The sequence below is a fragment of the Dasypus novemcinctus genome, chromosome 2 (assembly GCF_030445035.2).
Source record: "Dasypus novemcinctus isolate mDasNov1 chromosome 2, mDasNov1.1.hap2, whole genome shotgun sequence".
Lineage (NCBI taxonomy): Eukaryota > Metazoa > Chordata > Mammalia > Cingulata > Dasypodidae > Dasypus > Dasypus novemcinctus.
Genome location: NC_080674.1, coordinates 144,910,719 through 144,928,637, shown reverse-complemented (window position 1 = coordinate 144,928,637; position 17,919 = coordinate 144,910,719). Strand labels below are relative to the sequence as shown.

The 17,919-nt window shown below is 45.4% G+C and overlaps 1 protein-coding gene across 1 annotated transcript in view; it reads left to right on the top strand.

Moving 5' to 3' along the window:
- Positions 1-17,919, top strand: part of SPOCK1 (SPARC (osteonectin), cwcv and kazal like domains proteoglycan 1) — a 569,733-nt gene that overhangs the window by 361,329 nt on the left and 190,485 nt on the right. The window contains exon 4 of the mRNA XM_058279114.1: positions 15,372-15,486. Coding sequence (XP_058135097.1) covers positions 15,372-15,486 — 115 coding nt within the window. The remainder of the gene's footprint in view (positions 1-15,371; positions 15,487-17,919) is intronic.

Here is a 17,919-nt window from a genome sequence, read left to right as displayed (position 1 = left end):
TTGGTGATGAAAGGCCTGGGTTGGGACGCTGTTTACGGCCCTGCACCTGAACGCTAGCCGCTGGCAGCCAAGCCCAGCAGGCCCCGTCGGGAGTGCCACTTTGTTTCTGCAGCAATACCTGGGGGTCCACCGCTGGCCTGCCGCTCTCCTCAGGGTGCGCTGGCACTTCTGCTGCCTCTCCAGCACCTGATGAGGCATGGATGCTCTCCTGTGACCCTTTACTCTGTGGGTCCTTTTCTGGTTTTTTTTTTTCCCTAGGAATTTCTACTCTGTTTAAAGTTACGTGTCATACTCCATCTTTCAATGCCACTGCCGGAAGCAGTAGTGAACTTAGCCTGAAAGTTGTCCAACTTGCTCTTTAGAAACCAGGTGAAAATCAGTATTCTGCTTCAACAGTCTGAGTTCAAACCTCTGGATTTTGACTTGGCTTCCAGTGAGGAAGCTTGTTAGGCAGGAGTGACATGCCCGGAGAGTCTGTCCTTGTGACAGAGGCAGTGAATTTGCCATCTAAGTCCTCTTACCTTTGTTGATTAGACGAGACCCACAAAGAGAACAGAGGTTTTGTTTATCAGAGGGAGGAATGCACCAGGGAGATTTGCTGCCTATTTAAAAAACAATTGGGCATGAAATGGATACTATTTGGATTACACAGAAAGCACAGCCTCTCATTTGCTTTTTTCAGGACTACAAAAGGCCTGATGGTGAGTTTAGCCCCAGCCAGTGGACTCTGTTGCCAAAAATCTCTGTTACACATTAGCATAAGGAAGGAGTATTGGGGGAAAGGGAATCTCCTTTATTTCATCATTTTCCTTCTCCATTCACCAAGGTTTCTCACAATTTATGGAAGGCCAGGGGTCTGTTTCCAGCTTGACCTCCCTGAGTGGAGGGTATGAAACTGTCCCTTCACCCACGTAGGTTGCCTTGGATACAGGAGAAGGCCAAGGGGAGTGATCAGGTTTCCAAGGCATGGTGGTGTACGGGTGGGCTCCAGGCAGTGGGTGGGGGCTACTGTGCAGCGGCAGGGCCAGTCCAGCAGTAGAGGTAGCTCAAAGGAAGTCTCCGGGGGAGTGCACATTAGAGGTAAGATGATTTTAGGACTGTGCCTGGACTTAGAGATTCCTTGTTAGAGAAACTTGGAGAAGAAAAGGGGTCCACTTTGGTCTGTTGCAACTGTAAGGGCTGTTTAAGTAGAATCATGAGGGCAAGAGTTGGAACTAACATTTATTAAAACCTTGCTAAGATCAATGTTAAATGATCAGTACACTGTCTTACCTAGTCCTCTTAACAGCCATATAAAGCAGATAGATGTTACCTGCAATTCCCCTTTACAACCCAGAGAGGCTGTATAACTTGCCCAAAGTCACACAGCACAGAAGAAGCTGAGCTCAGATATGGAACTGGCTCTGTCTGGAGCACCAAGATCGTGCTCCTTTGGTCTTTCCAGATGGGCCGTGTCATGCTTCTTGGTGATTTGCTTATATGAGCCAAGCTGGCTCCAGGAAACCTGGGATCTGGGTTCTCTTTGGCCTATTTGCCTTTAGCTTTGGCAGCAGGCATAATGGCCAGGCGAGAGTCCTGTGCTGAGGCCGAGCACTGGCCTGTCACAGCGCGGTGGCGGTCACGGTGGTGAGCTCGGGTCTAGAGTGACACCCACTGCAGCACCTCAGCTAGACGTCACCTTGTTGATCGGGTGTCGGCAGACGCATTGTCTCAGGATGCAGAGATGAGAATTGGTCATTCTAGAGATGAATCCTGGTTCCTCCCTTGGCAGTGTGTCCTGAAAAAGTCATAAAATCTGTCAATACCTGTCCCTTTCTCCAACGATCCTGGGCTTTGGGGCCTTTGAAGTGGCTATTCTCTCTACCTAGAATATTCCTCTACTGATCTTCATAAGGTTGATTCCTTTGCCAAATGAGAGCTTTTCCCTGATCACTTAATCCGAAGTGAACACTCAGACACTTCCTACTGCATCACCTTTTTACAACCAGCTGCTTAGTTCTTACCACTGCCTAATGTTTTTCCCTTTCCTCCCTCCCTTCCTCATTTATTCTTTTCTCCCCTGCCCTACCTTTCCTTCCTTTCCTCCCTCCACTATAATATTCATTCCTTAAGAGCAAGGACTTTGTCTCTCTAATCCGTTTGTGAATACCCAGTGCTTGTAATAGACTTGGTGTGTAAAATGAGCTGCATAAATGTTTGCTGAATTGATGGATTAAGGTCTTTCCTGTGTTAAAAGTGAGCATATTGGTCCGGAGATACTCCCAGCTCTGAATCTTTGTGACCTAGAAACCCTGGGTTCCAAGATCCATCCAAACACCCCTTGCACAGATAGTTTAGTCAACACAAAATGATCAGGTCCCTTGGAGCAGACACAGGGATCTGAAGTTCAGAAATAAGTAAGATTTGGTCCCTGACTTCACAGAGCAGGGTAGAGTAGTGGTTAATCCCATGGGCCTGGAGTCATTTGTGCATTCATTCAACAGCTGCTATCGAGCCCCGTCATACCAGGCTCTGTTCAGATAAGGAGGCATGCGGTGGCGAAGAGGACAGACTCTTGCCATCTCGTCTCCTGAGGCTTATATTCTCCTCCATGTAGACAGAGTTGGAGTCCTATTCAGCTTGGCCAGTTACTGGTTCCATGATCTTTTGGCGAGTTCTAATTTTGTTTCCTCATCTGTCAATGAGAGATCATTGGTCTCATATGGTGGATGTGAGAATGGAATATGTCGGGGACTGACTCATGCCCCCATAAAAGGCATTCAGGCCCCGCCCCATCCCATGGGTGTGAACCCACTTGTAAATAGGTGTGCCCAGACTGAATAAGGTTGAGCCTTCCTCCAAGATGCTAAAGTCCATGGAAGCAAAGGAAATTGGGCATGAAAGGAGAAGCCACAGAGAGCAGCCAGAAGCTGGAAATCTATGGAAGCTGGAAGAGAAAGGAGAAAGTACTGCCTTATTCATTGTCATGCAATGGGAATGTGAAGAAACCCCAAAGAAGCTAGCCACACAGAAAATACTGACTCTAGGAGGAGCATACCTTCTAGCCTCTGAAAGTGTGAGCCAGTAAATTCATCTTGCTGAGCCAACCCATTGTATGGTATTTGCTTTAGCAGCCATGAAACTAAAACAGAATGATACTCTGTATTGGGCGAATGATACTCTGTATTGGGCGGCACAGGTCTAGGCTCTAGAGGCATGAAAATGTGCCACAGGTGTGAGGATTTGTAACTGAAGCCAGGGTAAATGTTGGCGGGTGAGGGGAAGCTGGGTAGGGAGGGACAACTAAATTCTGGCTGGGAAGTATTAAGCCAGACTGGGGAAGACATTCATGAAGCTCTTCTAAAAATTAAATCTGGAGTCCATAACCTTAGGGAAAACAAACAACTATCAGAAAACCAGTCCCTTTCCTTCAGTGGAAAGAATTTTCAGTCATTTTCATATCTCAAGTTGATTATTTCCCTGTTCTGTCTTACCTGCTGGGTACTCAGTGCTCATTGCTAAAGAAGAAAAAGGAAAGATTTTACTCATCATTTGTTCAGTGTTTATCTTAGGAAACCCCATAGGTATACCCATTATTTCTTGTTGCATCTGCCTCCCATATGCAGTTAAGACCTGATTTGTGTTTTATTTAGCACTATAGCACTTATCTTAGCCTAATAAGGAAGGTAACTGGCCACTGAGTGGCATACTGGTGGAAATTTAGGCAGGAAAGAGAGCCAGTTGCAGGCAAGATTGGAATTGCAAATTGCTTGGCTTATTTGCATGCATATGGTGAAGTATTTTAACAATGATTGAACAGTGTGAGGCACAAGAGGCAGAGGAACAACAAGAATATACAAAACGTAAATGATACAGCGCTTACTAAAGGCTACAGTGGGAGATACCACCATTCTTCTCTCAGCTTGGGGCAGTTTCTAATAGCTTAGAAGATGCCTCAAAGAACCCCAACTCCAATCAGCGGACGTTTAGTCGTGATTGCTTCAATGTTATCAGTTAAGGAATGGAACTTAATAACCTTGGGAACCATCCCAGGGAAGCAGAAATGAATCTGCCCTAATTGGAGAAAGAAAGGCCTTGAAAATGAATAGTCTCCAACCACCCATTTATAAATCCAGAGTCAAGCATTTCTAAAAAAATTAACAGTGGGAGGGATGATTGTTATAACAGCTTTAATTTTGTTAGTCATACCCGGGGAGTCATAAAAGTTTACTAACGCTTATATACCTTGCTTAATGCTTGACTCATAGAAAGCTCTCAAAAAAACTTTGGACTGTGCAAGGTCAGTTCTCTGAAAATCCCTGGAAACTTTCACCAAGCAGGACTTAGATCCCTGGAATTGATGGATGGGGAGCCTGTGCCAGGGAACAGGGAATACATTTTTGATAAACCTGCTTTAACTGGAGCTGCTTCCTGGTCCCGCAAGAGTGAACAGTGTGCTTATGAAGGTTCTTTGCATGTACTTTTACTGCTATTGATTTCCCATCTTAGACACAAGTACCCTGGAGAGTGCTCTGCTTCATTCTTGGACCTTCAAAACTTGTAAACATTCAACACTTTTCAAACTTTTCTATCAAAGAGTCCCTAAGGACAATTAGAAATACTTTCTCTGAGGTTCAGAGGACAGGACCCACTGTGAACACATATATTCTTGAAATCTCTTTATTCAAGTTTATATGAATTTGCATTTTGTTCCAAAATATATCAATGATTGCCTTAATATAAATATATCATCTACCCTCCAGTTAAACAGATGCTGCTTAGAGAGTGACTGTAGATTTGAATTCTCCTTGGCCACCCAGAGTGCAAAGCAAGGATTAGATTAGGTGGTGGAAATGAGAGGAGAGGTGGGCACAGGACTGCTGACTTCTTCTCTAGGTGGCTTTTGGACTCTTCAGGGAGTAGCAGTGAATGACTGTCATGTTGCCTCATAGAGGTCGTGCAGAGTTCTGTTCCTCAGATGCCACACTGTGGAAGTGACAGCTTTGCCTCAGGCTCTGAGAGGTTAGCTGAGTGTTCCTGTCTCCAATCTGGGGCAAGCTTTCCCTGCTGACCTGACTACTCTGGTTTCCATTAACACCTGCACCTTCTAAGCACTGTGGGACAGGGCAGGAAGCAGTTAGATGGGCAGCCTCTGGCTAAGGATTGGAGAGCACCAACCTATCTACCAAGCCTACCTGTGGAAGCCTGCCTGCCTGCCCATTTGTCCCTGGCATACCCCACTTAAACAACCTCCCTATACTCAAGCTTTGTCTGCTTGGATCAATAGTATTTACCAGCTTTTCTCCTTAACTGGTCTCTTTGTTCCTAGCCTTTTACTGCTGCTGCTGGAATGTAGGCTTTCAAGGTTACTTAACTCAAATTCCATGACTCTCCAATAAAGAGTTTTCAGAGTCCAAGGACCTTCTCTTTAAAAAAAAAAGTATGAACCTGTAAGTTTGTGTAAGGCTTTGTTGGATGCCCTTTGCATACAGAATTTAGGGAAGAAAAAAAAAAGATTTTCATCCTTCATTCTCGGACTTTTTCATCTTTGGGAAGAGACAGGCAGGAACACTGCTCTGCTAGGACGTATAAGCTCCCCAGTTGTCATATGGTGACATCAGTAGTGAGTGTAGATCTGGTAAACCAGCCACAATTTTCTGGATTAAGTGAACCCTGAGCTCTATGTTCAAAAGTAGTTTTAATGTTTCTTCCTGTGGAACTGAGTCTACCATTTTGAGCATGAAAAGCCTGACTAGAATTGCGGTTCCAAGAGCTCGGGTCTCGAGATGTCCAGTGTACTTTGCCCTTGGTGGGCATCCAATTTCTTTATGTTCAGACCAAGCTACAGAGAACCAGTAAGGGTGATAAGGATGATAACCAAATGTGGACTGTGTGTCAGACACTGTGCTGGGCAACTTTGATGCATCTCTCATCAGATCCTCTCTCCCAACACCCCACTGAATAGAGCTGTCTACAACTATGTTCAAAGGGTTGAGGAGCCTACAGAGACCATGTGGGTAGCTGCACCTGTCAGACCCCCACCTCTCTGATCCCAACCCCCAGGCTCTTAGCTTCTAGGCAGCATTAAAACATTTCACGTATTCCTGGAGTACCCTGGTTTCTCCCTCCTTACACAGTAAATCATCGTGGCTGCTGAGGAATGGTGGACTCATGCTTGTCAGCACCAAAGGAGTTCTCAAGATGCCTTAAGTTTGGGAAAAGCTCTGTGTTTTATAGGAGTTTTAATTGCATTAATGTGAAGTGCAAAGACAAAAGATAGACTTTATGAGACATAGCAATCATTTAAGTATACATTTTTCCTGGAAATATTTGATTTTTATTATGCTTTTTTATACCCTCTGATTCACCTAGGTTATAGAACTGGTTCTTTTATTTTTTATGTAATTCTATCCCTTTTGTTCGTAAATGTCTCATGAATAATGAATTCTAATTAAAATGAACTAGAACCCAAGTGTCTTTACTATTAAAAGAGTTTGAATGACTTCTGGCTATTTTGATGGAGAAGAAGGTTGAAGCCTCTGTGGGGATAGTTTGGGTCTCATCCTTCTGCTTAGATCCCATTGTCCCTGCTGCCCGGTCTCATGTCACCACCAGGCAGCATGGGTTTCCCATCAATCATGTGGATCACACATGCACTTCACGCCACCCCCCTCATGATGGGAACACAGTGAGGCTTACCTGGGCCCTACTGTATCTTAAGTCAGAGAGTGAGTTAAGTTTACTGGGCATTAACATTACTTTTATGATAAGCTTTGAATTTTACTGTCATTATAAAAGTAATGCAAGCTTATTAGAATATCCAGCAATCTGACTTTGATTTATGATGGTGCAATGTTTTCTTCACAGGAAGAAATTTTTTCTGGCATCTTGTGGGTGGTATGTTTCTTGCTGGGAGGTAGATAGAAGCGTTTGGTATGTTGCTGCTTAGCATTGTAGGCCTCACCTTTGCTTCCATTGGGAGCCGTTTTTATTAGTGATCTAGTGGTTCTGAGCATCAGCTTTGGCATGAGACTCACCTAGATTGAATTCCTGCCTCACCAGCTGTGTTGGTCATAGACAACTTACTTACCATCTTTGTGTCAGTGTCCTCACCAGTAAGTTAAGAATAGGATACATTATTTTATGGGTTGGTGGACGTTACTGTCTTCATCATCAGTCCCTTGATTAGGTGTCATAAAATGCTCCCACCTTTCCTTCATTTCTATTTAGTTTCCCTCTCCCTTCTCTCCGTTTCCTTCCTCTTCCTCCCACCCATAATTTAAATGAAAATCAGTATCTTGGAGAGAACACTGTGTGACAGTCCTTGTCTTCAAATTCCCAGGCAGATGGGGAACAAGAGAAGGTGTGGGATGATAGCACTGAGAAGGGAGGATTGGCTGGCTAGAATAATAAAATGTCATGGTCTGTGGTTTTAGAGAGCATATTTCCACAGCTGCTTTAGTAGACCCCTTTAACACCTTCCTTCCTAATGATCGGGTCGTTTGATTTTGCCGTGTTAAACCCATTAGTGGTTGCTCATAACGTCCAATTCAGCATGTGAGCAAACTTTTCCTAGCCACCGTCAGTAGTTCCAGCCAGACATGGGACATCCTTAACTCCTGCATCTCAAAGGCAAGTGCCAAAATCTCACAGGACTGGATACTTGCCGGCCCTAGGTGGTTGTCCTGACTTTTCACTGTTTCCCTGCTACAGACATGATTTTGTGGTCAGATTCTCTAGGAAGCAGGGAGACTGTGCCTTGTATGGGTGGTATTTCTAGACTAGGTCACTGACAGGCAGTAGCAATGCCAGCTGGAAGCTTGGAGAGTCTGAATTTGTTCACAGGTTATTGCATGGAAATAGAGGGTAGTAAGGAAAGCCTGAGTGCCCTGGTTTGGAAGAGGTGTTTTTTTTAAAGGGAAGCAGGATAGGAAAAGGAAAGAACATCTCCTTTGGAAGTACACAGACCTGGGTTTGTGTTCTGGCTTCACTAGTTATTAGCTGTGCAGTGCTGGGAAGTTACTTTACCCTTTCAAACGTTTTCTCTCATCTTCAACCTGCTTTTTCACTTCATCTGTCATAAACATCTACCTGTGTTAGTACAACCAGATCTACTTCCTCCTTTGTAATAGCAGCATTATCTTTCATAAATGGATGTTCTGTAATTAAGTTAACCATTTCCCTATAGATGGACATTCAAGTTGTTTATAATTTTCCCTTATTATAGGCCATTATGATGAACATTTTCACCTATTATGTTAGCTTGTTGGGTTGAAGGACATTTCTTTTGTCCTTTCTTTCCTTTTACTGTGAAAAGTTCCACATGCACCAATACATTGAGAGACTGGTATAATAGACCCATCCACCTATACATAACAATTGTTAATGTGTAAGGTTGTGCCTGAGAAACTGCCTTGCAAGAAAAAGCTGTTATTAATTTATAATCCCACTCCTGCTCCTTCACACACTACTAATGTAACAGAGGGCATGCTTATGGTTTTGACACAGAAAGAAAGATGTCCTCAGGCCCTCAGTTGGAAGGAGAAATAAGAGGTCTCTTCCTAGGAGGGTATCTTTGGTCACATGTAACCTCCTATCCTCTGCCTCTTGTCCTTGTCTGTCCCATGCCCCATCCCCACTCTCATTCTCTAGTCCTTGGACACACAGTTCATATTTCTGTATCGCTCAGCCGTATGTCCAGCAGGTCCCTTCATTCAGCCTCAGAGAACTTTATCAACCTCTTTAACTTGAAAGCTGAGAGTGTGCCACTCTTTCCTGGTTCCAAGAAAATCCTATGGGCATCATCTTCTATTTTATATTCTATGAGGCTCTGTCGTCAGCTAGTAAACAAGCCACTCTGGAGAGGGGGGTTGCAAGATGCATGTACTGGTTACCATGGGGACAGACAAGCTGTAATAAATGTTTGGAATCTTAGCTTGATGAGGTTTTAGCAGTTTGGAGTAATTTCTTTGTCAATCACACATAAAGTCACTCCTAATGAATCACTGGGAGTGCCTTTTTCTTTTCAAATGAACTTTGGATGAGCTTGAGCTTGACGCAGGTGGAACTCAACCCTAAAAGCATCAAGGAGACAACAGGCAGGCCTTGATTTGTAGACTTCTTGCCAACTGCATGACCTTTGCCTGAGGAAGTTCTGGGAGTCACCAAAGCAGACCACAAATACATACTGTTGCTTTAGACCAAGCCCATTGGGCACTGGTCTCAGCAGGTAGGCATGTTGCCTCCCAGAATCCTGTGTGCTTCGTGCCCCCAGGGAGGGGGGCAAGGAGATTCCCCAAAGGAAGAAAAGGAGAGGTTCAAAGGGCTAACTGCTGCGACCTCCAGCTCTGACATCCGCTTGCATTGGAGAGTGAGATCGTGAAGTCTGCCCATATCAAAGTGCCACATTCCAAGAAAAATGCAAAGGGAGGGTTCTGTCTTCTGCCCCTGTCACCCATCTTTGGGATGGGAGCGTGTGCCAGAGACCATCAGACTCCCATGTTTGTGGTCACCACAGAACTCAGAAGCCATGGCTGCCCTCGGTCCTCTGTGTCATGCCTGAGTCCTCACTGAGGTTTAAGGCCCTTCATGATGATGTCCTGCCCTGCCCTTCCCCCTTATCACACACCAGCCCTGCTCCAGCCTGCCTCCAACCCATGAAATGCTTCCCTTCCCCCAACTTTTTTCATTTGTCCCCACAAAGAGAGCTTTCCTTTATCTGGTATGTTCTTATTCATCCTATTAGCTGGCTCAAACCTACTTTTCAGTAGAGGTCAGTCTGTCCAGAATGTTTCATCTGATCCCCAAAAGGCTGGACTAGGCACCTCACCCATCTCCCATAACATATAGAACTTGCTCCTCAAATTGCCTGTCTCTCTTCTTGAACTGTGTGCTCCTGGAAAGCACAGGCAAGGCTTCATTCCCTATCGAAGTGCCACCTTCCTATCTGCCAAGGGGTGCCTGACACAGAATGTGTGCTCTCCAAATATGAATTGAATAAACACAAGCAGGTGTGATTGCCCTAGGTGACTCTCACAAGACAGAACCTTACTCTCAGTTCAGCGCCTCTGAGGTGGTACCTCATTCTGCTGTTGTGGGGATTATGACATCTTTGCCAATTAGCCTCTAGGATGTGCCCAAGTTCAGCAAAAAGACTTGATTCAGGACTTTAAAATCAATGTAGCTAATTAAAAAATAACTCATCAAACTGAAAGCAAGTTTAGAGACAATTAAGATAATTAAAATACCACTACCTTATTTGAGACCAAGCAGCAAGCTTTAAAAATAAAATTAATTTTTAAAAAATTTGCATGGAGCCTTAATTAACTGGCTTTTGAATTCATTGCTTTTCAGCTCAACAAATCTCTTTAAATTAATCCAGTCTTATATTTTTCCTTGAGAAAGTTTTAGTAAAAATTATTTTAAAAAATAACTGGGCTAGTGTCATGTGCCAGTTGACACTTGACTGGTATCTGTGTGTGGGTAGGAAGATGAAATTAACCTTCTGTGGGTATCTGCTTTGTGCAAGGCACATTATCCTGTTTAATTCCAAACAAGTCCTCCAGGTATTGTGATGCAAGAGGTAGAGGGGCCACAGGGCTTTGCCATCTCCCAGGGCTTCCTGCATCTTCTCACCAAACTTGCTAAACTTGTCTACCTTGTGCCAGACCATAATAGAAATATTAACAAGGTGGAAGACAGGGCCACTGTTCCAGAAGGGCTTATGTGCTCTGAATAGTCATGAGAGACTCTTTTGGGTCAGACACTAGTTTAAGTGTTTAAGTTTTGGTGTGTGGGGGGATTGCATGGAGAGCTCATTAAAATGAGGCTCCCACCTCAGAGGATTTCACGGAGTGGGATTGGGTTGGGGCCCAGGCATCTGCATTTTAATAAACAGCCCGGATGATGCAGATGGAACCAGAAGAACACAGAGGCGAGAGCGTCAAGCTCATTCTGAGCTATCTTTGACCGAATCCTGATCATTCTGGGCAAAATAAAAGTGGGCGATGCCATGCCGTCTGCACTTGGGAAAATAAGTCAGGGAGGGCCGGCCGCAGTCTGCCAGCCCCTGCGGTGGGGTTCTCTGTCTCTGTTTAGCCACGAGGACCCAAGGGGCGATGCTCTGGAGGACCACTCCCCTCCCCCTCTCCTGCCCTGCAGAGCTGCTGCTCCCTCTTGGTCAGTTGGCAGCTTTGTCTGGGCTCTGACTGAGGTCAGAGCTCCAGGTTAACCATGCAGAGGGGCCGATTGTCCTCAGGAACTGTGCGGTCTGTCTAAGGAGAAAGCCAAGGCACACCCAAAGCACCTTGGCAGGCAACCAACAGGCGTCTCAGAACCCCCTGGAGCCTGAGGGGAAGGGAGGGGCTGAATGAGGGGTGGCTGCAGGGGCAGGTCCAGCCAGGTGGGCTTCCATCAGCAACGGTAAATGGCGTGTTGGTGTGTAGGGAAGGGGGTCAGGGGAAGTCTGCAGGGAATCTGGCATCCCTGGGGCTGGGGATGGATGACATGACCCTCTAGTATCTCTGACTGTAGAGATGTTAAACCCTGCTGTGGGCATGAGCTTCACAAGGGCAGCTCCGGCAGAGGCCCACTGCTCTTCCAGGCACAGAGCTGCTCCCAGCCCCCTTGCTGCCTGACGCCGTGCTCTCTGGGGGCGCCAGCAAAATCAGGACCAAGAGAGCCCAGGCCTGTGCCTGGCTGTGCTGAGAAAGACAAGCTGGGAGCAGCTTCCAGAAATTATTAGCACTATACCCAGGAAGCTTCTAATGCTGGCCAGGCTATCACTAACACTCAGCTCTCTGCCCGCCTTCTCACCTCCACAATTTCCTGGCATGGGTCATGGTATTAAGGGGCCTCTCAGATGACACTTAGTATTCTGATCTCTTATCATCCTCATTAGAAAGTGAAGCCACACTTCCAATATATGTGCCCTGTCCAATTTGGGTGCCTTTCAGGAGTGTCACTGTGAGCCTCGGGGCTTTAGGAAAATCATGTCTGGGAGGCCTGCATTTAAATAAAAATGACATGCTCTTTTTACCATCCTCATCCCCTTTCAATCCCAATGCTGCTGCTTTTCAAAAACAAAATACGTTGTGATGATTAAATAAATGCTGACAGCTTGATTTGTTACTGTTTAGTTCTGTGAAGTTCATTTACTCTAAGTAATTCATATACATGTTTAAAGTATTCAGACCTTGGTAATTAATTTTTAGCAGAATTGATTTCTGTATGTAAGTAGGTATACAGAGTTAAATGACAATTTTTGCTTAATTTTTAGTTGGATTATTTTAAAGAACCATTAGCTTGAACAGTTAGAGGAGGGGTGAAGTATAGCAGTTAGCCCAATGGTAGGCTCACCAATGGCAGAAACGTTATGTAAGCCCAAACCGAGTTGAATTTGGTGTTCTTAGTCCTGTTCTTCTTGATGTCTGTGTCAGCTGGGAGGTTTGCTGCAACCCAGTGAGCTGGCCGAGGGCAGGTACCCCATCTGCACCCCATCTGTGGGGAGTGGTGTTGGGGCCGTGACCCAGCCCTTGGAAGTCTTTCTCCCCTGAAGGACCCTCAAGGCTAAGGTGCACCTGGGCTTTATCAGTGAGACCCTTGAATCACACTCACAGGGATTCAAGGAACTTGGGGTGAGATGGAGCCCCATCATCAACAGCTTAAAGAGGGTCCCAGGTGATCTGGTACAGGTGGCCTCAGACAGGGTGAGAACTGCTTCACCAGCAGTTCACCAGCAGCTTGTCTTCAGACCTTTGTTTGTAAAATGGGCACATTGGTAGCAGCTTCTCCCTTGGGTGGATGCGAGGATGAACCGTGATAATCTAGTACAGGTCAGAATCACTTTGTGGGCCCTGGGTATTGTGCTCATTATCATTGAGGCTTATCACTCACTCTGGGAACAAAATACAAACACACACAAAAAATAGTAACAAGTACATACAAGTTGCTTAATATATACCAGGACTGTTCTAAGCACTCTCAAACATTAACTCATTTAATCCCCATGACAACCAACAAACAATATAGGTGCTATTATTATCTCCATCTTACAGAGGAGAAGCCTGAAGTTTGGAAATGTTAGTAATCAGCAGAGCCAGGGTTCAAGCCCAGAAGCCCCAGCCCCAGAGTCTGCTCTTCCCCACTGTGTCCAGCTGACTTATTTTCCTTGTGATTACACTATCCTTTCAGACCAACTGGGTGGCAGTGTGGGCACTGCATGTTTGTGTAGTTGGTTGCAGAAGCAAAAAGCAGCTTGCCAGAAAACCTGTGTTTTGCCACGAAGCCTGCCATGTAGTACTGCAGATTTTGACACCCATCACCTCAGGCCAATGTTTCCTTCTCAATCTCTGAAATCCACTCAAGGGGAAACCTCAGGATCTCTGCAGCCCTTGGCACCTACTGGGGAAAATGCCTCTGCTGGTAACTGTGGTGGGGGCTGCTAGTGGTCTGGTGCCCGAATTTCTTAAGCACCGTATGTGTCTTTCTTGAACTCAGGAGTGAGCAGAAGTACGAAAAGGGCCAGCATGGTCATCGATAGTGGTCATCTGGTAGTCACCCGGAATTGTTGGCTCAAGTCAGAGGGTTGATGTGTGCTTTTCAGTCTTTTGGAAGACTCTTGGGAAGCAAGTCCCTGAGGTAGGGGGAGGCAGTACCCAAGAAGAAGCCACTGGCCACAGGCTGCAGCAGCCCCTGGCTTCCCACACGGATGACTTTAGTAACTGAGAGGCTTCTATCTGAGACCAGGATGCTCTTGCTGCAAGATTCTGGAAAGCTCAGCCCAGAAGGACTTGGAGGGCACCCAGGCCCCCTGTTCTGTGCCCACCAGAGGCAGCCTCCACTTGAAAGCTGGGAGTGGATGCCCTGCCCCTTGGACTTGCTCCAGGTACCTGGGTACTTCCCTTGGGGAGGGGGCTCTGCCAGGTGTCCCCTCTGGGGCCAGGACCTCAGCCTCACTGCCCCAACTGGCCTAAAACTCATCCTGGCCTCTGTTTATAGTGAGCAGCTCCCCACCCTGCTGAAGCTGCTGCAGCGGAGGGAGTCACCGGAGCTGTTCAACTGCAGGAAAGCCTTTGAATGTTGTGTTCAGATCCCTTGAAAAATTCTGAGCAGCAGTCTGAAGAAAATGGTGTTCCGGGTCTGGGCCCGAGCAGAATGATAGGAATCGTGACTTCCTTTATGTGCGGGAAAAGCCATGAGGGCTGAGAAGCCCAGCGGCTGAGGGGACGATGGCATTGCTGATGTTAATTTTGCTGTCCCTGCTCAGAATGCCAATTTGTTTAACCAAATGTTTGTGTGGGAAGGATATGGGAACACATCACCTCCTCTGACTGTGAGGAACAGTTATGAAAGATTTACTGCCTAATAGGTTTTAGGCCCTGGAGCTAGAAGATGGCACAATTGCTTTTGTTTTGCAGAGAATTCCCTGAGGCCTTTTCTCTGCCAATGATGAGCCTGTGTACCTCCGCATGTGGAGTGCTGATTAGCCAAGGGCCTGCTTCCCAGCCTATTTTAGAAAATGTGGCCACATCTGTACTGCTGTGTTGGGAGACCCTTTCTGGCGTTGTCTGGTGGAGTAGCCTCTTCCCCTTTGCCAGTACTCCCATCCAGAAGCCACTGCCCAAACACACCTCCCTGCCTTCACTTGGGCCATTCCTCCTAGCTGGTTTGCCTTTTCTGTCTTGGCTTTTCAAAACCCTGCCCATCCTTCAGGACCCAATTCACATATTATTGCTTTACTAATCCTTGCCCCAGAAATTGATCCCTATTTTTCTCCTGAGCTCTGTTGTCATTTTATATGCCCATCACGACCCTTATCTAATTCTGCCTTGCACAATAAATATTTATGTGTAAGCTTTTTTCCCCTTATTACATTGTAACTCTCTGTGGCCAAGAAACTGTCTTGTGCACCTTGAAATTCTTCACAAAACTTAAAATAGGCTTACGCACATAGTCGATACTTGGCTTATTGAGCTGAACGGGGGGGAAAACCCTGTCCTTAAGGACTTTTTGAGTTACAGGAAGTAAGTAAAATTGGCATGGATGAAGACATGAAAAAACAATGCCAGACAAATAACCAAAGAGAAAAAAGGTAGCTCTTAGTCCTTGGATCATGTAGGATTCTAAAGGATTTTGAAGAGTAATTCTTGCCCAGGGTGAAGAAGCTGGGACTCCCCAAAGCACAAAGGAATCACTATCCTGACGTTAGAGAAAAATATGTGCAAGAGACACAGAATACCCTGGGCTTCAGCCTCTATTCCTATCCCCACTAGCCAAAGAAAACTGCACAGAATGCAAATACAGGGCTGGTTTTCTTCCACATCTTTAACTTGAGTAGTTGAAATTAAATTCCCCTGAAGGCCCTAACCTTCCTCATCTCCTTTTTCCCTCAGCCCTTGACCCCTCCAAGGACCCCTGCCTGAAGGTGAAATGCAGCCCTCACAAGGTGTGCGTGACCCAGGACTACCAGACTGCTGTGTGTGTCAGCCGCAAGCACCTGCTCCCCAGGTAAGGCTGAAGGGAGAGCCTGGACGCTGGGAGGCACTCTCCACCTGGTGGATCCAGGAGTGTCAGGTCTGGGACTGGAGGAAATGGGGGAGAGGGACAGCATAGTGTTTGTGTTCCTGTTTTATACAGCATTCTATGCCTGTTTTGCTGTGGTGTGAGCTCTGTTCTCAAACGAAGATTTGTGAAGAGCATCAATATCTTTATTTCCTTTAAGTCAATGTTATTTCTACTTTGAACCCCCATCTGAGCAGATGAACAGACAATCTTTTCCTTTTTTTTCTTTAAAGATTTATTTATTTATCTCCCCCTCACCCAACCCGGTTGTCTGCTCTCTGTGTCCATTCGCTGTGTGTTGTTCTGTGTCTGCCTGTCTTCTCTTTAGGCAACACCGAGAACTGATCCTGGGACTTTCTGGAGTGGGAGAGAAGCACTCAATCTCTTGTGCTACCTCAGCTCCCTGGTCTTCTGTGTCTCTCATTGTTTCTCCTCTTTGTCTTTTTTTGTTGTGTCATCTTGCTGTACCAGCACTCCGCATGGGTCAGCTCTTCACTTGGGCCAGCTTGCCTTCACCAGGAAGCCCTAGGAATTGAACCCTGGACCTCCCATATGGTAGATAGGAGCCCAGTCCCTTGAGCCACATCTGCTAGGAAGCCCTTTCTTGCTTATTACTGGGGTTCTTCTTCCTCCCAAAGTGACCCCAGAACGCAGGAAAATTATAGCTGGGGAAATGGGGGCTGGACTTTTAGTCCTCTGGCTGCCACTGTCCTCTCTGAGGTGGTCCCCTGAGGTCCCTTGGAGGCCAGGGGCTCTCTACTTCTATATCTGATATACCCTCCTTACCAGCTGTTTTAGTTTCCTTGGCTGTTCAGGCAAATACCACGCAATGGGTTGGCTTAAACAATGGGAATTTATTGGCTAGGAGAAGTCCAAATCAAGTTCAAATCAAGGCCTCATCAGGCAATGCTGTCTTCCATAAGGCTGGTGTTCTGGGGCTGGCTGCCAACCATCCTTGGTCCTTGGCTCCTCTATCACACAGCAATGCACATGGTGGCCCCTCCTGGCCTCTCCTGTTTCTCCTGGGTTCTGTTGACTTTTTGCTTTTTGCTTGCTGTGGCCTTTTCTCTGTCTGAATTTCATTCTGCTAATAAACGACTCCAGTGCTAGGATTAAGACCCATCTGATTAAGTTGAGCCATACCTTAACTGACGTAACCTCATCAAAATGCCCTACTTACCTTCCACAGGAATGGATTAAATTTAAGAACATGTTTTTCTGGGATACATATTTCCAAGCTATCATATCACCTTTCTTCTCCTTCTAGGACTGTTAATATGTATATTGCCACATCTGATGATATCTCACGTATCTCTTAGACTATGTTTACCATTTTTTAATCTTTTTTTCTTTCTGCATCTCTGCCTGAATCATTTGAATTGTCTTATCTTCAAGTTCATTGATTCTTTCTTCTGCCAGAAGAAACTGTTGAAACTCTCTAGGGATTTTTTTTTTTCTTTCTTTTCTTCTGTCTTTCTTTCAGTTATTATGGCCTTCTACTCCAGTATTCCTGCTTGGTTCCTTTTTAAAATTTCTGTCTCTTTTTTGTGATTCTCATGTTGTTCATTCCTAGTGTTTCTGATATCCTTTAGTTCTTTCTCCATGTTTTCTTTTCATTCTTTGAAGATACTGAAGATAAAATTTTTTAAGTCTCTGTTTTATATGTCCAAAGTCTGGCCATCTTTGTTGATGATTTCTGTAGATTTATCTTGATTCCTTTGGATGGGTCATCATTTCCTGATTCTTTCTTTGTTTTGTAATTTTTTCTTTCACACTGTACATTTTAATATTTTAAGGTGTTAACTCTATTATTTAGTCTCTAAACTCAGTGTTCCTTAAGTTTTTATCCAGATAGTGACTTGAGAACTATTTCCTTGTGTGCCAGGCATTAACAAAACCAAATAGACAAAAGCAAAATACACCTCTCACAGTCTTTGTAAATTTGTTCTGTGTTGGCTGGTGCTCTCCTTCAGGGTTTAGCCCTCCTATCAAGAAGATCAACCTGAGGCAAGAGTACAGTTTCCTCTGTCTTTTCTGAGACTGTGTCTTGTCCTCAGCTTGGGCTAATGGCCCTCAGAATCTCCTCATTTACAGGAATCTAAATGCCTCTTGTACTCTCTATGAAATGTATACCACCCTTCTCCCACTCTAGTGTATTGATCCAGTCCTTCAGTCCACTACCTGATATACAACTACACTAGTATGTGCATAGGGGCTACTCTGCTCCTTCCAGAACAGCTCCAGGGACCCACATGGGTGCATTGGGGAGGATGTAAGAGAGGGGCTAGCAAGGGCACCACAAGCTTCTCCTACTGGTTTTAAGTTGTATTTTCTTGATTTGCAACTTGCTCAGTTACTGAAACCCTTTAATTGTTTCCT